General features: G+C 42.4%; 1 protein-coding gene across 3 annotated transcripts in view; it reads left to right on the top strand.

Moving 5' to 3' along the window:
* The window catches only part of DYNC1I2 (dynein cytoplasmic 1 intermediate chain 2), a 209018-nt gene that overhangs the window by 11578 nt on the left and 175809 nt on the right, over positions 1-21631 (top strand). For all 3 annotated transcript variants that reach the window (XM_033945658.1, XM_033945659.1, XM_033945657.1), the window contains exon 3: positions 8578-8692. In XM_033945658.1, the coding sequence (XP_033801549.1) occupies positions 8578-8692 (115 nt within the window). The remainder of the gene's footprint in view (positions 1-8577; positions 8693-21631) is intronic.

Genomic DNA, 21631 nt, shown 5'->3' with positions numbered 1-21631 from the left:
ACTATTAAAATCTAATCATGCCCTACCTAGACACTATACATAGCAAAGCCTAAGCCACTCAAAGCTGAAAAGATGGCAGTTTAAAAACCAGTGACTGGCTTTAACTTAGCCAAGGACACCATTATAATAATTCATTTATCCACTACCCTGCTCAGCAATGAAGTACAAAACAACCAGTCAGGAACAGAAAAACAACCGTTTTGAATTGAAATTCTGCTCTGGGATTGGAGAAAATGGCAGACTCCTTAGAGATTGAACAGTTTCTGCCCACCAGACTTCAATTCCACAAAATCCTTAAAAAAGGAAAATTCACCATGCTTTCTCTCTCTTGGGGATTGTCGTGGGACATGCACCACATCTTGCTTCAACATCTCTTCTACATTCCATGGACCCCTAGCTAATACCATGTGTTCCTGAAAAATGCTCATCTCTACCATGTGTTCTTGAATGACTGTTCTTCCAGCAAAGGCCTGCATCATAGTGAGTAACTTTTAGACCCAGCTTAAAATTAATCATTTTCCTCTCTAGCAATATTTTATCTTGTGGCACATTTCCCTTGTTTTAGAGACCCCTGAATTTGTAACTTCCTCTACTATTCTACCTGCCTGATCTTATAAATAAATGTGCTCTGTAAAAATAAAATTCCAGTTTGTCTCAACATGCTCTTAAGTTTCTGTTTTTTAATATATATTACACAGAGCAAAGCTATATACAGGCAGGGCTTTACCCAAATGAATATCTCTTTATAAAATATATTCTTCTTTATATTTTACTGGCATAAAAATACCTGGAGTATCTTGCATGCTTGTATGAGGCAGAAATCTTCTCCATTATCCAGCTGCAGTGTGAACTGATGCAGGCACAGCACATGAAAATTCTGTGAGTAAGGTCTATTGCTATCTAGGAGATATAGAGACTAGGAGATATAGAGCCATAGAAACATGATGGCAGATAAAGGCCAAATGGCCCATCTAGTCTACCCATCTACAGTAACCATTATCTTTTTCTCTCCGAGAGATCCTATGTGCAGGAGCGATGTCCACTCCCTCCTGCTGCTACTCCCCCCAGAACTTCCCACCCGGCGACATCCACCCTCCAGAGCCACCCCCACACCTGTAGACCCCTGGCACCACCTAACCGGTAGACCCCCCAGCCCCCCAATATCTTTTAAGATGAAAGACCAGTCAGAGGGATGCATATACCCTCTGGCTTGTATGGTGGCTTGTAGGTCCACCACTCCAAAATGGTGGGCCTTCCCGGTGCATTCTGGGATGCACTGGGGAGGGGACTAAGACTCCAATTGACCCAGATAGGAGGGTCCTTAGGCACCTGGGCCAACCGAAGTCTTAGGCCTCCTTCCCAGTGCATCCTGTCATTTTGAAGTAGTGGACCTACCATTGTGCAAGTACATTAAATAGATTGTGAGCCTGCTGGGATAGACAGGGAGAAATGCTTGAGTACCTGAAAAACTGTTCTGAGCTCCCCTGGGAGAAAGGTACAGAAAATTAAATAAATAAATATCTCCTCTTGTATCAAAAGCAATCAGATTGTAGAACCATTCCATTTCAAACAAGCTGACCTTAAGGGCAAACTAGCAAGAATGGAAAACCCTGCCAGACTGTTTAAGTTGCTATCTAGTCCTTTGCATGTGGTCTCTGGTCACTGTTTGATGAACACATCTTTTTAGAATCAGGAACTTCTAATATTTTTACAACAGCTCAGAATAGGAAGGTCCAGCACTCTGCTCCTAAAGGATCACAAAGCAGATTATTATTGCATTCCTTTTTCATTCATTGTTGTAGGTTCTCCTATGCATGTATCCTGTAGCACTAATGGTGACAAAAGCTGTAATGAAACTCAAAAGAGACTGGGGAGCTAAAATTTTCTTAGGCCTCTTTTGACCAAGACAAAATTGTTTTCTTTTTTCTTTCTTTATATTTCTTTAATTATAAGTTTTCATTATAACATACCAAGAGAAAAACACTTGTACAGAAAGTGAATTAGTTTGAATACAATTCCATAAAGTGTAAATCATATCTCAACACAATTTACAAAGAAAGAAGAAAAAATTTAAGAAAACTGACTAATTCTCTTAAGTCCTCAATCTAGGATTCCAAGATTACATATAGACAAAAAATAAAGAAAATTGTTCAACAATTTAGCAAGATCTGATACAGAATGCGCTGGGGAAGGAGCTTCTTCTAAAATTATTGAGCACTTGGTTTTCTTTCATCCAAGCGGGACATTGCCAAAAAAGCACTTAATTGTTGAGGTTCAAAGAAAACATATTTGACTGATCGGTGGCAAATTATACACTTGCAAGGATGTCTCAAATAAAATGTTGCCCCCAGTAAAGTGACTCCTGGTCTCAGGAGAAGAAATTCTCTACGTCACTTTTGAGTTTCCCTTGAAAGATCAGGAAACATTTGAATTTTACATCCAAGAAATTCTTTCAGTTTATTTTTAAAGAAAAGCCTCAATAACCACATTTTATCAATTGAGAGAGCTACTGTTATTATCATTGTAGATGGTATTGCTATATCTCTATCTGATGTTTCCAAAATTTCTGATACATTTAATGAAGCTTGATCGGTCGTTTTAATCTGTTGCTGATTCCCTCCTTTATTAGGCAAATAGTAAACTTAGGATAAAGGTGGTAATGTTTCCTCTGGAATTTGTAATAATTCCACCAGGTATTTCCAAAGCATCTCCCTAGGAGTCACCATCGTTAATCTTAATCTTAGATTATTATTTCTTGTGTTGTTCTCAAGTATCTTCCTAAGATTCACTTGATCCTTAACAAGGGATTGTTGTACTTGCTTAGTTAATAATAAGTCTTGGTCAAGCTTTTGAACTGAAGATTTTGAAACTGACAGATCCTCTTTTAACACCTGGAGCTCTTTAGTATGTTGAATCAATTTTGCTTCAACATATTGGAAGTTGGGGCTTATAGTCTTTGTAAAATTTGTAATTAAATTGCATAGGGACTCAACAGTCACTTGTGCTGGTGACAAAATTGTTTTCTTATTCTCTAAGACTTGTTCTTCAAAAGCCAATTAAGTTGAACCACCTTCACATAACCAGAAAATAGTACCATACATCTCAAAAGACTCTATAAAACACTAAATTAAAGAGAGAATAGTGGGGTACTTCAAACTCTCTTCATCATGGCTTGAATATTGAGGGTAAAGTGATATTCCTATGATCTCTCTGATAGTTTCTTATGAAGGTAATTCTGGCTTCTAGGAGGAACTCCACCAGGTGGCCACATGATTGTACTGAATTCCAGTTTTTCAGTGTTAGGCTGCCTTGATAGCTTAGAAGAATGTGACCAAGACCAAAAGCAGCCTTTCAATTATAGGACAGCTTGAAGGGTACTATACTGTAGACATCTTTAACAGAACACTTTAAAATGAAAAGAGAGGCACAGTCATGTCAGGCTATTAAAACAGTTGAGCTCCACATTTAGCATGTTCATTCTTTGTCGCGACACCATTTCCATACTAGACAACTTTATACCTGCTTGAGTTTTCTGGGACGCAGCAAATGTAGCAGAACCTTCCCCATCCTTTCTTTATAGCTGCTGCTTCAGATCATGGAAGGTGGTGTTGGAACACACATGCACCATACAGCTCAAAGCAAAGACTACCTAGAGCGAGGAAAATGAATCCTTTAGTGTTGTCTGGTATGCAAACCAAAATTTTCAGCATACAAAAGAATGTAAATAGCTGCAAAGAGCAGTGGGTAAGAGATTGAGGACATGTCATCAAGCCAAGCCAACATACAATAATCAATATCAAATACAAGCATTGAAAAGATGTGATTTATCATTAACTGCTAGCTGATATGAAATCTCTAATTCTAGCACTTAACTTTAGAACCTTGCCCTCTGGATCTATTCTGCTCTTTTAGTTATATATAAGGGATTCTCTCTTGCCATATGGTGGTGAAGTAGGATTCAGGAAATGCGGTCAGCATATCATGACCAGTAATCACACCCAATTGTATAGTTTTAATCATGCTTATGGCTTTCTTGGCTCCTAGAAGAACCATGTCTGCATGAGTGGAGTTGATGGTTACATAATTTAGCAACTTCCCCCTGTTTTGCTCATTACAGGAATAGATGTAGTTAAGTGCATAGACCAGAAAAAAAGTAATGCATGCTGATACTCTTTGTTAGGGGTAGACGGCCATTCTGCTTGAGATGCTGAGAGGGATATACCAACTTGCAACAGGAAAGAATTCAATTTTTGTAATGGACTATATTTTTGATGCAGGTTTTAGTCTTTGTATTAATTTACTGTGTAGTATCATTTATTTGTAGATGTAGTCCTAGGGCATGAATTATGGGTATGCATGCATATGTGTATTACCTGTACTGCAGGATACTGTGAGGATGAACTAAGACTGAGAGATGAGGATAGGACTGGTAAGTGAAAATGATAGATTGGTTGTGTGGGCTTGATGGTCTGGCAATGTAAACAATAACGGATAAAAACCTACATGGGCCATCCAGTCTGCCCAATGAGGTGGTCAGAGCCATACCTGCCACTCCCTGCAGGTTACATTCCTTCATGATCAAATACTGGTATCACAAAGAGGGCAGGAGGCAGTTTACCACAATGTCAACCACATACAGGCAGGTATTTTTGACACAGTCTTGGATGAATGGATTTTATAATTTTGGCTGGATTGGGTGGCACAGTGGTTGAAGCTACAGCCTCAGCACCCTGGGTTTGTGGGTTCAAACCCCGTGCTGCTCCTTGTGACCCTGGGCAAATCACTCAATCCTCCATAGCCCTAGGGACAGATAAGGAAAATGCTTGAGTACCTGATTGTAAAACTGCTTAGATATACATTGGTACCTCGGTTTACGAGTGCACCGGTTTGCGAGTGTTTGCAAGACGAGCAAAACATTTGCAAAATCGGCACCTCGGAAACCGAGCGTGCCTCGATTTATGAGCGCCCCCCCGCGATCCGGCACCCTCCTCCCCACGATCCGGGACCCCCCCCCCCCGCTGCGATCTGAAGTCCCCCAGACCCATCCGAACCCGCTTCTTACTTTCATCTGGGCCTCGGCACCGGCATGTCCTGTGTGTTGGTGCCGGTGCCCGAAGATCAGCCTTCTCTTCTTGCTGGGCCTTGAGCGTCTGCACATGCTCAAGGCCTGCGAGTTCACGCTCTCTACGAGATCTCCGAGAATCTCGAGCGTGAACTCGCAGGCCTTGAGCATACGCAGATGCTCAAGGCCCAGCAAGAAGAGGAGGCCGATCTTCGGGCACCGGCACCAACGCACAGGACATGCCGGTGCCGAGGCCCAGATGAAAGTAAGAAGCGTGTTTGAGTCTGGGAACTTCGGATCGCGGTGGGGGAGGGTGCCGGATCGTGGGGGGGGGGGGGCCTTCGGGGGAAGCAATGCCGGTTTTCGTGGGGGGAGGGGATAGAGCAGCGCCGCTGGCCTCGGGGGGGGGGGGGGGGGGTGGGAACGTATCAAAGCGAGTTTCCATTATTTCTTATGGGAAAACTCGCTTTGATATACGAGTATTTTGGTTTACGAGCATGCTTCTGGAACGAATTATGCTCGTAAACCAAGGTACCACTGTATAAGTATATAAAAACCTAATAAACTTGAAACATTCTTTTTTGATTAAACCAACAATCCAGTCAGATTGCAAATTGGCAACGTTTTATTCACTGTCATCCTTAAGATGTCTTCGCCTCCCTCTCTGAGATACACTCATGGCATATGATGTGAATGTGATATAAAATATGCATACTTGTTCTTACATAGAAACAAAGAAATATAATGGCAGATAAAGACCAAATCCAGTTTGCCCATCTTGATCTATCCTTGCATAAGGAAACAAAAAGGCTGCCGGTCTACTAAATCCAATGTGAGGAATAATAGAGAAGTAGACCATACAAATTACACCAAAGCTGCAATATAAATGTGCTTGGGTCCATTGCAAATGACAATCAAGCTTGGCCCAGGTACATTTCTTTTAAAAAAAAAAAAATCTTTATTCATTTTCAAAAATTACAACAAGTGTACAACAGTCATTCAGAAATACCTTAATTCATCACTTGACATTCTTATTTGTATTATTCCAAATAAATAATTATATAAGAAACCCACCCCTCCCACCCATATACCAATAAATAACAACTATCAATTATTATTTGTCATAATCTCACCCCCCCTTATCTTATCCAATATTCTGGTGTTTAAGATGTCTGATCACTAGAATAAGAGCCCCAAATCTTTTTAAACTTATTATAATTACCTTGTTGCAAAGCAAATACCCTATCCATTTTATAAATATGGCACACTGAATTCCACCAAAAAGTATAATTTAGTTTAATATAATCTTTCCAATTCCCTATAATCTGCTGAATGGCAACCCCTGTTAATATTAATAAAAATTTATTATTATTAGCTGAAATTTGACTTTTAAATCTCATTGAAGTACCAAATAATATAGTATCATAGGAAAGGGCAACATGATTTTCTAACAATGAATTAATTTGGGGCCAAATTAACTTCCAAAAGGCATTTATATAGGGACAGAAAAATATCAAATGGTCCAATGTCCCAACTTCTAAACTACAATGCCAGCATCTATTGGATCTTGAACTATCTAACTTCTGTAAACGAACTGGGGTCCATAAAGCTCTATGCAACAAAAAAACCAAGTCTGTTTCATAGATGCTGCCCTTGTAGTTTTTATTCTCCAAGACCAAAAACGTGGCCATTGAAAGGCAGAAATTTGATGCCCAAGCTCAATGCTCCAAATGTCCCTATGACCAGTTCTTTGTTTTTTATTCAAATATCCATATAACAATTTATACCACTGTGCAGCTTGGTGACCCAAGAAATCCGCCTGAAAGCACAGAAATTCCAAACTATACTGAGATTTAAGAACTTTCCAAGCAGGTATATTTCTATTGCAAGTTTGGTGTAATTAGTGTGTCATTCACCAGCTGATTATTTGCTCCTGACTCAGCCATTGTTGGCAAAATATCCTGGAAGTACCTTTAATAAAGACTGCTTTTTATTTTGTATAGTCTGCTTGCTACAGTAGAATCTTGGCTAACCGGCATTCAATTAACCGGCACTCTCAACCAACTGGCAAAAAAATTGCTGGCCCAAACAAATCTCTCGCTCCTCAAACAATCTCCCTCCAGTCCCTGAAGCAGTAGGCAGCCATAAATCTCCCTCCCTCAAAGCAGCAGCGGTAGCCATTCTGACAACCCCCCTCCTTCCCTTGGCCCCGAAGCAGCAGCTATCCTGACAACCCCCCCCCCCTCCCTTACCGAAGGAATAGCGCCAGCCAGTAAACAAAAGAAGTGCCATAAACAGGCTGCTTCTGGTCAAACCGGGAGAGCCTTTCATCTACCATGTCACATCCAATGCGGCAAAATAAAGACCCTGATGGAGCTGGCTGGAAGCAGCCTGTTTACTGCGCTTCTGTTCACTGGCTACTGCTACTCTGGGGAGGGAGGGAGGTTGTCAGTATCGGCTGCCACTGGTGGATGAACCTTAAGTGAAGAGACTTGAAGAGTTGGAGCAAGGATATTAGATACCCTAGGTGAACTTTAAGCCTTATAGCCTCCTCATTATTTTTGTAGGTCTCTAGTGTTAATATAAATTTTTTAAATCAACAAGTAACTGAACAACATCCTTTCTTGTAAACATTTTGTTTAAACCCCTTGTTTGCTAACTAGACAAAGACTCCTAATTAACTATATCCCTCCAAACTCCCTCTTACATCCAGATACCATGCTTCATGAAGACAAATTAGTCCTTCTCCACAAAACTTTTTCCCCCTTTAGATTTTTAATTAAACTCACCATCCAACAACATTTTTCTTAGAACTATCTTGTGAAAACATACAGTTGACACTATATGGGGAAAGAGATTTCCTAAAAGCCATTTATCAAGGTAAATTGGTATTTGAAAATTGTAGGTTTACGTGTTAACCTTTGATAATGCTGTGATTGAAATGCTAATTGAAATTAAAATGATTATGGCCTGTAAATTGCGCTACACCGTCTCCTCTCAAAATCTCTCCCTCTTTTTTCCAATCTTGACCCTTTCCTTGGTGGGATCTGGCATCCCTTCTCCATATGCAATTGAACATCTCTCTCAATCCCTCTCCTCCATCCCGAGTCTACCTTAAAGCTCATCTTCTATTTGTCCCTGGCAGTGATGCATATGTAGCTTGTTCCAAAGCTTTTCCTATGACTACTTCCCTCCCATGCAAAAAAAGGAATTAATGTTACAGTTGGTGAGACAGGTGAAAGGGAAAGCTTCAGAGCAGGCCACATGTGGGACAGTGGGAGGGAGGGGAGGGAAAAGAAAAATACGACATGGAGGGGAGGGAGTAATGCTAGATAACAGGATGAAAGAAAGGAGGAGAGAGGGAGTGATGTTCTGGTACCCTAGACATTGCTGGCCTAGGCCCAGGATGAGAGGCAGGTGGGGATAGATTTTGCAGGTGAGGAAAATTATTCTTCTACTGCATTATGACTGGAAATTGAATGTATATAAGCCTGTTTTGTTTCTGCTTAATTTAGTCTGATCAGAAAAAAGAACCAATATCTATCCAAGAAGAATCTGATCTGGAAAAAAAGCGAAGAGAAGCAGAGGCCCTTCTTCAAAGTATGGGAATAACACCAGAAACTCCAATGGGTAAGAATGTTGTTGGATTCAATATATGTATTCATTTTATCTATAAACTACCATTGTGTACAAAATGCTGTATGAACAGTCAGTGGCACTAAGTACATTTACAGCTTGTTATTGCCAGAAGCTTGTATATAATATAGCAGATTGAGTAAAATTAAAATACTGTTTATAGTACAGTAAGTAAATACAGGAAGTTATAGGACCTGCTGCAAAGGGTTTCCCCCCAAAAAAGTAATTCATTTGTCCGCATAAGATGTGTGTGAACTTCACTGGTATGGGAGTACAATGTTAGTATAGTGGACTCTCTGTTAACTGGAACTCAAGCAACCAGCAAAAAAAAATCAAAGAAATACTGTAATACTTTAAATAAAAATGAAAATAAAATCAATTTCTGGCAGAAATTTAAGTGTCAACTTGGCACGCCACACCTGAATTAACCCACGTTTTGCCTACCACATGTCTAGTAGTTTGTCTAGAACAATTTATGGTATGGTATGGGATATAATATTAGTTAGGCCTATTTTTAATAGTAACTCTCAAGCAACCAGAAACTACAGTTATCTGGAATCTGTCAATCCCCATGGGTGCCAGTTAAGTGAGAGTCTACTATATAAAGGTACTTGTTTGGTCTTTACACAATAAACTATTTTAGAAGAAGTCATTTTTATACTAGCCTATGCAAAATCCAAAGCTGCTGTATGTAAAACTGTAAGTTCCAGCATTATGGCTTTGTGATATGATTTGGTAGTCTGCCTAGTTCTGGGCAGGTGTCCACATCTTATCTGTTTTAGACCTGCCCTAATCCTGCCCAGAACATTCCAAGACCATGCTCCCTTGCCATATATATTTTGAGTTTGACATGCAGCATTTTGTTTGTTTTGATTTAAGTACAGTAGACTCTCAGTTATCCGGCACCCATGGGGATTGGTAGATGGAGGATAAATGTAGTTTCTGATTGCTTGAGAATTGCCATAAAAATAGGCCTAGCTCATACTATACCTCATACCATACCATGAACCAGTGTCTCGCAAACATTTTCAAGCTGGGGCACACTAAACCTAGTGACACCCGGAAGTATGCTGGCGTCGGCGTGATGACATGCGTGGCGTCTCCTAGAAGTACATGCGTGGCGTCAGTGAACCGATGTCAGTGTATGCGCAAAAGCCCTTCAAACGGGGAGCCAAGAAAATGACCTGTGCTGGAGAGAAGGGCTGGTAGAAAGATGAGGTGACGTCTTCGGGAGATTGCTTACAGGACATGCCTCTCTTTGCGAGAGGCATGTCCTATAGACAGTCATCCGGCGCTGGCACTTTTCTTCCCCAGTACCTGTATACCGTGGCACACCTGAAATCTCAGGAGGCACACAATTTGCGATACACTGCCATAATCTCTGTATCAAATTGATATTAATATTTAAATACAGTAAATAAAAGCAAAGAATTCCCTTATCTTAAGGCCTGAAATTTCTTTCTGCCTTTTCCTTCTCAGGTTCCAGCTTCCTCCGTTCTCTCTCTCACTCTAACTTTGTCTCCCTTCCCACCTCCCCTTTCTGGTCTGAGTCATTCTTTTCCTCTCTTTATCTTTCCCCTACCCCACCCCCAATTGTAGGTCCAGCATCTGTTCCTTACCATCCTCTTTTCTGGTATGGGTCACTTTCTCTCCTCCCCTCCCCACTTATGGTTCCAGCATCCATCCATCTCCTGTACCCTTCACCCTGCAGGCCCAGCAACCATGTCCCTTTCTCCCCCCCTCCCCCTCCACTTTTGGTCCATACCCTCGCCCTGGGTCTACCCTCCCTCCCTCAGAGCGGGTCTGTTTCCCTTCCCCCATAACTTGCCTGTGGCCCTTTCGAAGCATCAGTCATAAATCTCCTTCCCTCCAGTCCCTAAAGCAGCAGCGGCAGCCAGTCCTGACAACACCCACTCCCTCCCTCTGGCCCCCGAAGCAGCATCGACATCAGGTCCTGACAACTCCCCCTCCCTCCGGCCTCTGAAGCAGCAGCGGCCGCCGATCCTGACAATCCCACTGCCTCTTACCCTCACTTACCCGAAGCAGTAGTGGCAGCCTGTGAGCAGAGGCAGTGCCGTAAACAGGCTGCTTTCGGCCAGCCCTGGCAGGGCCTTTCCTCTGCCATGTTGGAAGTGACACAGCAGAGGAAAGACCCTGCCAGGGCCGGCTGGAAGCAACCTTTTTTCGGGTAAGTGAGGGGGTTGTCAGGACCAGCTGCTGTTGCTGCTTCGGGGACTGAAGGGAGGGAAATTTGAGGCAGTCGCTGCTGCTTCAGGGGCTGGAGAGAGGGAAATTTGTGGCTGCCACTGATGCTTCCGTTGCTGGAGGGAGGAGGAAGATTTGTGGCTGCCCTTGATGCTTCGGGGGCTGGAGGAAGGGGAGTTGTTGGGTCAGGAGCACATGACTTTGTAGGTTGTTGGGTGAGGAGTACGGGAGACCTTCTTTTTTTGCCAGTTGGTTGAGTGCTGGTTAGTTGAATACCAGTTTACTGGGATTCTACTGTATATGCTTTCTATTTTGATAGTAGGCTGTATCTCTCTCCAATAAGTCCAGGCAGGCTTGACCTTGGAAAAGCATGTCATGTCATCCATGGCAACATCAGTGGCTCACCTGATGTCAGCTTCCATAGAAGAGATCTGTAAGACTGCATCATAAATTTTTGGCCCCCATATTCACATAACTAAGGTTTTCAGGATTCAAACTGATGGCCCTAGCTGCCTCCTAAGGGATTCTCAAGTAGGGAGAGGAATTTCCAATGTGACAGTTAGTTTGGATAGTTTGTCCTGTGCAATTGGTTTGTAATGTAACATCATCGACCCAGGACCTATTTTAATATTTCCAGGTTTTCTGCTGTTTAAAAAAAATGGCTTATTGCAAAGCTAAAACTTATTTGTTGTTTCCTTTGGGTATTCTTGTTTGTTTTTCTATTTATCCCTCTTATTAAATAAAGGCAACCTACAGTATACAGTAAACCTACAGTATAGAGTAAATTAAAGAGCTTTCTTTTTAAAGATGCCTTTGATATTTAGCTAGCTAGTTTCCTAGCCAATTTTAACCTTACTGTATAATCTTATTGTAGTATTTTAAATTCCCCTTTCCTTATGTACTCCCCCTGAATGTCTTGTTTTCTTTCAATTAACTTGTAGTTCTTTTCCCTTCCTCTCCTTGTGTTCTTAGTTTTGTCAAGTCTGTCTTATAGTCCTATTGGACTTAGCTTTTGTTAGTATTGTATTGTTTCCCAAACTTTGTAATTTTATTATAATGTACATCGCTTAGAATTATGATTAAGCGATTAATCAAAACCACATTAAACTTGAAACTTGATTTCCATATATGATGAGTGTATATCCTGCTTGTCCTTGAAAAAAGTAATGAACTTGTAATAGATGTTCTCCAAAGATGACAGGGTTAGTTCTTATTCATGCATCTTCCCTCCCAAGACACTTCCTGTGCTAGAAAGTTCTACATACGTTAGGAAGCTTGATTATTGGTTAATGCTTCTTCTGACCCATCAGGTGACATCACCCATACATGAGAATGAGGACTACACAGTTAACAGTTAAACTCTGCAAAGCCATGGAGAAAATCAGCAAGCCATTGGCATCAGAGCAAAACTAAAAATGGATTGCATTGATGTTAAATTAAAATGCACGCTTGTATGGTTGTGTACTTTAAAAAAATAAAAATATCCTTATTGCTTCCAAGCTGCCAAACAGTACAGCTGCAAGAGTTGTTTATTTTCCTTCACTTGAAAATTCACAGCACATGCAACTAAATAATAGTGCTTAAAATAGAAAGCATTGATCATGTTAAATGTCTTTATCTCAGAATGGTAATAAAATAATAAAAATAGACTTCTGAGATAGATAATGAAGCAGCAGTCTTTCCTCATCCTAAAAGCCTATCTGTCAGTGATAATCTTACAAATGACTTTGAAGACTAGTTTGTATTCAGTGTGTGCTGTGCTACATATCCTGGGTAGGCCTAGTTCATACATATATTGTTGCTGTGAGAGTCCAATACAGAGGAAAGTAGTTTATCCCAGGACAAGCAGGCAGCATATTCTCACATGTGGGTGGCGCCATCCATGGAGCCCAGTATGGACAGTGCAAAAGAGTACTGTCACTTTAAAATTTTTTGAAGTCTCAAGACTGCCGGTACTGCGCATGCGCTGGTACCTTCCCACCCAACTTCAGCTCATGAGACCATCATTTCTCAGTTTTCCTCTGAGCCGAGAAGCTGTGTTCTTTGGAGTTAGTCCAAAGCATGTCAAACTTTGTTTTTTGCACTTTCTTGTGTTTATTTTCTTCAGTGTTTTTTGTTTCATTTTTTTAGTTTATTCTTCCCTTTTAAAGAATTTTAATTATTTTCAATTTTTGTTTTTGAGCCTTCAGCTCCATGCAAGCCTGTTTTCAGGCTGGGAATGTCTAATTGTTTTCGGTCACTGGTCTACTTGACCTCCCAGGACCATTGAGTCCTTCAATTTTGCATCGGTGGTGTTTCCCTCCATGTCAAAGCCATCCAGTGGTTTTAAATGGTGCACTCAATGCAGCAAGACCATATCAATCACTGAGCCACATAATTGGTATCTTCAGTGTCTTGGTCCTGCTCACCGTCCATGTTTGTGTAAGCACTGCTTTACACTTCAAAAAAGATCACTGAAAGTTAGACAGCTCCAATTCAACAAACTTTTTCCACCAAGTTCGGAAGCATCAACATCAGGAACATTGATAGCACCAACAGTGTCTGCAGTTTACGATGCTAATATACTTATGATCCCTTTGGCATCGAAGACAGTACCAACTTTGACACCTCGCTTGACAACAGCATCCTCGCCCTTGGGGTCATTAGTCAAAAAGGCTAAGAAGCACAAACATGCTTCTCCATCTAGGCATGCATTGGCGGTGTTGCGAGCTTCGGCATCATCGATGTGCTCTAAGCATCGATGCACCAAGACACGTTCTCCTTTACAGGCTCTGTCTCCTCAAGGGTGTCCCTCATCATCAAGGTCACCAACGTCTAGACACCCTGTGGCATCTAATATACCGATCACTATGGCACCAGTGACCTCTGTAAGAGCAGATAAAGGAGATTCTAAAAGGGGAGTTAGCTAACATGCTGCGGATGCAAGCAGCTCAAGCCCCTGAAATGACCCAGCCGGTACCAGCCCAGCCTGGGCATTGATGTGTACAAGCCTCAAGAACTGGGTTTTGCACTTCCCATCAACATTGATCGAGGAGAACAATATCCAGACGTTGAAGCATGTCATCTTTAACATCAGATCATCGTCAAAAAAGATTTAGAAGTACTTTTCAATGCTCTCCTCGACCTCATAATAAGTATACATCCTCAGGATTTAAGGGTAAACTAGATGCACATCTCCTTAAGAGTGGCATAGAGTGATACAGGTAAGGGTGAATTAGATGCACATCTCCCTTGAGAAGCATAGAGTGATATGGGGACTAAAACTATGCCAGGGTATACCTGGTGGGGCTTCTGCGTGTGCGGATCACCGGACTTGATGGACCCAGGGTCTGATCTGGAGATGGCAATTCTTATGTTCTCAGCTCAATGTCATGCTTAGCATCGTCCATCTCAACATCCCCACAGGGCATCAAGGAATATGACTCGGACTTGTCTAACCATTTTTCCTCTGGATGCTAGGAACTCTTGGCTGTCAAGTCTTATGGGATCTCCATCATCTACAAGGAGATTACCACCGGAGAGTCTCTCATTCATTAAATTCATATGACAAATGGGCCAAGAGTTGCCAATTAAACTCAAATCCAAATCTGAATCCAGAGTTGAAATTTTTGATGCTTTAGATTATGAGCAATTTCCAAGGGACTGTCTCAAGCTCCCATTTCACAACCTAATGAAAAACATAATGTTGAGAAATTGAGAGACTCCATTATTAATTCCTATGGTTCCAAGGAAACTGGATTTTCTTTAAAGGGTTAAGTCATGCCCAGGATTTGATAAGCCACAGCTCCAGCACCATTCTCTCCTCTTGGAGAAATTTGCTAGCTCAAGAACCTATGCCAGCACCCTTCCAGGAAGGAGAGGGACGTACTTTGGAGAAGTTTCATCGCAAGCTATTCAAAATTTCCATGCTCTCCAGTAGGATATTGAGCTATAATTTTTATATGACTTTTTTTTTACATGAAGTCATTGGTGCTTTAACTATTCCAGTTTGAGCAGTACATCCCAGATGACCAGCTTAACACCTTTCAACATCTCACCAATAACCTCCTGGCAACAAGAAAATATATGGCCAGGTCAGTGTTTGATGCCTTTGAAGTCACTTCTAGAGCATCGGCACTGTCTATTGCCATGAGGAGACAAGCATAGTTCAGAGTATCAGACCTGGGTGCTAATGTGCAAGACCGTTTAGCAGACATACCATGTTTTGGAGATGAACTCTTTAGAGAGAAAATAGAGGAGGCCAAACAAAAGATCATCAGGCATGAGCAGTCAGTGTCCACACTGTCTACTTCACCACACTGTCTACTTCAAAATCTTCCAAATAGCCACCTGCCAAGTGCTTCTACTATTCTAAGTGCTCTTATTATTATGCTAGACGGAAGCATATTCGATCTACTTCTTCCTCCAGGGCTCCAACACAGAGGCGTTCTAGGCAGAAGTGGCTCCAAAAAACCCAACCTCAGTCTCAGCAGAAAGCCCAATAGTCATTTTGACTTTCTCACAGAAAGCCTGGCCAGCATCAAATAGCCATCTCCTCAGACTCTTTCAATTGGATGTTGTCATCTTCATTTCTACTATTGTTAGGCTCATATCATATCGGACACCTGGGTCCTACAAGGTGTAAGTTGAGGTTACGCTCTCCACCTCTGAAAACTGCCTCCAAACCATCCTCCAAACAAGTCTTTCAACTCCCAACAGACCATCTTCCTTCAGCATGAGCTCTCAGCCCTTCTCCAACTCAGTGCCATCGAGAGAGTACCTTTTTCAGGAGAGAGGTTGTGGGTTTCTTCCAAATATTTTCTGATACTGAAGAAAACTGGAGGTCATTGTCCAATTCTAGACCTCCACGCTCTCAACAAATTCTTAGTGAAGGGATAGTTCAGAATGGTCTCTTTGGAAACTCTTCTACCCCTTCTGGAGAAGAATGACTGGCTTTGCTCTCTAGATCTCAAAGAAGCATATACACATTTTTCCATTCTCCCAGCCCACACGAAATATCTCCACTTTCAAGTGGGCACATGCTACTTCCAGTACATAGTATTTCCCTTTGGCCTGGCATCAACACCCAGGCTCTTCACAAAATGCTTAATAGTGGTGGCTGCGACCCTACACTCCTCATGATTCCAGGGATTCCCTTATTTGGATGACTGGTTAATCAAAGCCAAGCTTACTACACCATGGATTCTATAGTACGTCTCCTAGAGCTTCCTGGCTTTGCAGTCAATTTCAAGAAGTCTTGTTTACAACCCACTCAAACTCTAGCGTTTATTGGAGCGCTTCTAGACAAGGCTCAAGCTCGTGCCTTTTTACCACAACCGAGACTCGATATACTGATTCACATTTCTCAGAAGGTTCTATCTCTCCAGCATATCACTGCACGGCAAATGTGTCTCTTGGGCCACATGGCATCTAAGTACATGGAACTCCATTTGCCTGTCTACATTTCAGGGAACCTCAGTGGGCACTCTCGACCCAATGGTCTCAAGCCACTGATCACCTGTCTCAACGTCTATGAGTTACCCCAGCACTTCGTCAATCCCTTCAGTGGTGATTATCTCCAGCCAATCTCTCCAGGGGCCTTCTCTTTCATACCCCACCGCATCAAAAGGTGTTATGTTTAAATATATTTATTAAAGTTTTCAACAAAGTGCCAACAAATGATACAGAAAATAATAACATAGTTCTCACATATGTGCACATAATAACCCCCCCCAATCCCACAAACCCACAAACCAACAGCATTTCAAGAGCAACGAAAAAAGAAGAGGAAAATCATAAGTTCAAAAGTCTACTGCATGCATGAGGAGTAAGGTCTATCCAAAAATGTTCCCAAATTGAACAAAAACGATGGCCTGGTCTTGTATCAAGGTCACCAAATTGCCTACACTCCAGAGAGGCATGTACAATCATCAACGATCTCCATTGGGTGTAAGATGGTGGATCATTGGACAACCAGTTAGTCAAAATGGCTTTCTTACCAAGAAGCATCACTCTGTCAATAAAAGCGGACAGTCCTTTAGGTTTCGGGGATGCAATAATATAATATCCAGGGTCAGCCCTGAGTTGATTTTAAGTTGTTTTTTAGCACTAAAATTCATCTTTTATTTTTCCAATTTTTTTTCTAAGTTCTCAAACTTCTCCAAAACACCTCCAGAATGCCAGGAATGTAGTGCTCTGACTCTAATACTCCTATATAACATAATAACATAGTAGATGACAGCAGATAAAGACCTGAATGATCCATCCAGTCTGCCCAACCTGATTCAATTAAAATTTTTAAATTTTATCATGTCTTTTTTGTGAAAGATGGGTGGCAGAAGAGCGCCCTTACGCCACATGTCGCGTTGAGCAAATCGGGGAGGCGGGAGCATCAAGTTTAGCTCCCATGCCATTTCTGGGGCATAGCATATGGATTTTGAGCCTGTTAGGGGAGCAAAAATTTCCTCAAGAGCCCCAGAACAGTGGCATGGCGCACTGAACTGGCACAGAGGCTCCACAACCAAAGAAGAGGTGTCTCTTCCCTTCATGACTGATTGTCGGACAGCGATTCAGGGGATGAAAGTTCATTCTTGATCCCCTTACTGTCTCAAATCAAGACCTTCGTGATGGTAGATTCGGCTCCTATGTTGAGTATCAGGATGGAGTCCCGGCCGTGGACCCAGGAGAGGATACCTCCATACAGCAGCTGTTCGAGCCTTTGGCCCTGCCAGTCGTTATTGCTGAGTCTCTTCATGAGCTTAAGATTAATCCACCTTAGCCACAGTCATCTCAGTGTTCTCTTTTGAGCAGGATCCAATCTCAGTCCATGGCACCCAGACATGAAACTTCTAGTTCTAGAGTCCTGGAAGGTTCCGGAAGGCTCCTTCAAAGGGGCAAAAGCCATGACTAGGCTGTATCCTCTGGATCAAGAGTTCCAGCAAATGTTTGCTGTGCCAAAGGTAGACTCCTTGGTGGCACAGGTAACTAAATGCATATCCTTACCCTGTGAGGGAGGAGTCAGGCTGAAGGATACACAGGACTGTAGAGTGGATATGGTGCTCAGGAGGCAGTTTGAGGCCCTGGCCCTAAGAGTTAAGGCGGCATCAGCTGCATCTTTTGTACTGCCATTACGGCTGTGAACCCTGGACATGACAGCAGCAGAGCCATTACCTCAGCTTCTTCTGGCAGGGATGGACTATGTGGCTGATGCACTTTATGATGCAATTAGAGTTGTGACGAGAGTCTCTCATACTTCATCTCCGCTTGACGCATGCTGTGGATCAGACAATGGGTAGGTGATTCAGCCTCCAAGGCTGCGCTTAGCAGGCTCCTTTTCAAGTGACAGATGCTTTTTGGCAAAGGCATGGATGATCTTATGGCCAGTGTACCAGACCATCGTCCCAAGTTCTTACTGGACAGCAGACATTGAGTGGCTAGAACACAGGTGTCAAACTCAAGGCCTGAGGGCTGAATCCAGCCTGCCTGGCCGTTTATGCGGTCCGCGGTGTGATGCGGTGTTTTCATTGCCGCCCCTGGTGTTATCTTCTGGTCAGCTCCCTCCTCCTCACTGCACAAAGCCGTGGGCGGTGGTTCCTACACGTGTCCTGCACCTGAACCTGAAGCCTTCTCTCTTACGCTGTAACATCAGAGGGAATGCTTCTGGATGAGGCGCAGGACGTGTGAGGAGCTGCCGTCCGCAGCTTTGTATACACTGTAGCAGTGAGGAGGAGGGAGCCGTCCAGAAGAACACACACTGGGGGTGGCAATGAAAACGCTGCATTGTACCACGGGCTGCATAAAACAGTGAGGCTGGAGCCGGCCAGAACATAAGACACCCGCCAGAGGGAGGCACCTAGTTGAGGCACAGCATGAAGGGAGTGAAACAAAAAAGGTAGGGGGAATGATTTTATTTTCAATTTAGTGATTGAATTGTGTTAATTTTGAGAATTTACATCTGCTGTCTAGATTTTGCACTGTTCAGGAAGAAATGCTTTTTTATCTATTTCTCTGGAGTTGAATCTTAGGATTTCCTTTGTATATATTAGTACTTTTAGTTTGTGGTCCTGTATTTGCATAGGGTTTATCTGTGTTCTGGTAGGAATGAATGTTGAGAAGCATACAGTGTGCATTGCGTAATTTAATTTTGTGGTTAACCATTATGTGTTGTTAATAAGATTATATTGTGTGTGTATATATGAAAAATGAATGAAAAAAATAGTGTTACAATTAGTACTATTATGGGGGTGGGGTCTGGCCCATGACTTAGCCTGTGTTTTGGATTTCAGCCCCTTAATGTGACTGAGTTTGACACCCCTGGGCTAGAAGCTAGAATCGGGCAGTCCAAGTCCAGGCAACGTTAAACAGGTTGCTGGATATTTAAGCTATAGAACTTGTTCTGGAAGAACACTTGGGCTTGGGCAGATACTTCAAGTTTCAAGTTTATTAAAATTTTGATAAAACGCAAATCAAGACTTCTAAGCGTTTTACAGTTTGTATTAAAAGTTGGAAACAGTGAACAAATAATTACAGACTAGACAATACTTCACAAACATAAAACAATAGGAAAGTGGGGAGAGCTACAATTTAAAAGCAAAGGAAACATAAAAGGTAAACAACAGTAGGGAAGCTAGGGGTAAAAAAAAGATTATTAGACAACCCTGGCTGATTCCAACTCGATTCTTAGATTTCCCGCCCTGATATGAAGTGGCAGGGTATTCCATACTGTAGGAGCCGTAATTGCAAATGAAGTGGCCCAACGCATGCTAATGATTTTCAAAGCTGTTGAGAAGGAGGATCCTAGGATTCTTGAAGGCTCATGTGGAATAAGAAGCTTCTGGATAAAGGCTGGTTCATTAGTATTTTGGGACTTGAAGGAGAGAATAGTTATTTTATATATAATTCAATGTGGGATTGGTAGCCAATGCGCATTTTTCAACAGGGGAATGACATGGTCAAATTTCTTCCTGTTTGTAATAATTTTTATAGCAGTATTTTGTACCAGTTGTAAGCGGTGAATATCTTTTTGACACATACCTTTATATAATGCATTACAATAATCAAGTTTGGATATAATGAGAGAATGAATTAGAATGTTGAGGGATTGGGGGTCTTGCCCAAGAAAGATTTCGATGACTAGAGGCCCATTCTGTAACTCAAACGTGTTAATGCAGCCCTGAGGGTTCCATGTTTCCGGATGGAGATTGTGAGATCTCTCACTGCAGTGGTCCAGCTGGGAGAGTTTCTGGCCACCCTGGATTTGATGGAGGCTTATCTCCACATTCCAGTTTTCTCGGCACACAGAAAGTTCCTGAGTTTTCATGTGTTGGAGAATCAGTTCTCAGTGCTACCATTTGGGCTGGCAGTGGCACTCTGAATGTTCACCAAGGAGATGGTAACAGTACATAAGAACATAAGAAGTGCCATCTCCAGATCAGACCCTCGGTCCATGAAGTCCAGCAATCCGCACACGCGGAGGACCCGCCAGGTGTACACCTGGCGTAATTTTTAGTCACCCATATCCTTTTATGCCTCTCGTAGGAGATGTGCATCTAGTTTGCTTTTGAAACCTAGGATGGTCGATTCCGCAATAACCTCCTCTGGGAGAGCATTCCAGGTGTCAACCACTCTCTGCATGAAGCAGAACTTCCTGATATTTGCCTTGAACTTGTCCCCCCCTTAGCTTCATTCCATGTCCTCTTATCCGTGTCGAATTGGACAATGTAAATAATTTTTTCTGCTCTATTTTGTCAATTCATTTCAGTATTTTGAAGGTCTCGATCATATCCCCTCGCAGTCTCCTTTTCTCAAGAGAGAACAATCCCAGTTTCTTAAGTTGATCCTCGTATTCCAGTTTCTCCATACCTTTTACTAGCTTCGTTGCTCCTCTCTACACCCTCTCCAGCAGTTTTATATTCTTTAGGTTGGGGGACCAATGTTGGATGCAGTATTCCAAGTGGGGTCTGACCATTGATCTATAAAGCGGCATTATGACCCTCTCTGATCTACTCGTGATTCCCTTTATCATGCCCAACATTCTATTTGCTTTCTTTGCCGCCACCACACATTGTGCTGATGGTTTCAGGGTCCTATCTATTAGTACACCCAGGTCCTTTTATTGTTTGCTCTTACCCAGAGTTGCACCTGACATTCTATACTCGTATTCCTTATTTTTTCTGCCTAAATGCATTACTTTGCATTTCTCCACATTAAACTTCATCTGCCATTTCTCTGTAGGATGGGCTGGCTGGTTCATCCATATCTAGATGACTGGCTCATCAAAGTCCCCTCTTGAGAAGAGGGAGCAAGAGCACTGGCGGCAGTTGTACAAACTCTGCAGAGTCTAGGCTGGATTGTAAACTTTTGAAAGAGCCAATTAGTCCCCACTCAGTCTTTGGAATACCTGGAGTCCTCTTCAACATGGCAGAAGGCTGAGTTTTTCTACCAGAGGCACGTAGACAGAAGCTTTGGGTGCAAATTACAAACTTACTGTCACAGCCAGTGCATACAGCATGGCACTACCTACAGATTCTGGGCTTGATGGCAGCTGCCATAGAGGTAGTGCCCTGGCCATGGGTGCATATGTGTCTACTTCAGGATGAGCTGTTGTCTTGTTGGTATCCCCAGAAAGACTCCCTACAGGCACCTCTATCCTGGAAGGAGGCAGCCTGCAACAGCATGAGCTGGTGGCTCCACCCACAGCCTCTAGCAAAAGGTATTCCACTTCAAATCGATTCCTGGATCACACTGACA

The sequence above is a fragment of the Geotrypetes seraphini genome, chromosome 5, assembly GCF_902459505.1.
Source record: "Geotrypetes seraphini chromosome 5, aGeoSer1.1, whole genome shotgun sequence".
Lineage (NCBI taxonomy): Eukaryota > Metazoa > Chordata > Amphibia > Gymnophiona > Dermophiidae > Geotrypetes > Geotrypetes seraphini.
This window is presented reverse-complemented; position numbering and strand designations above follow the sequence as displayed.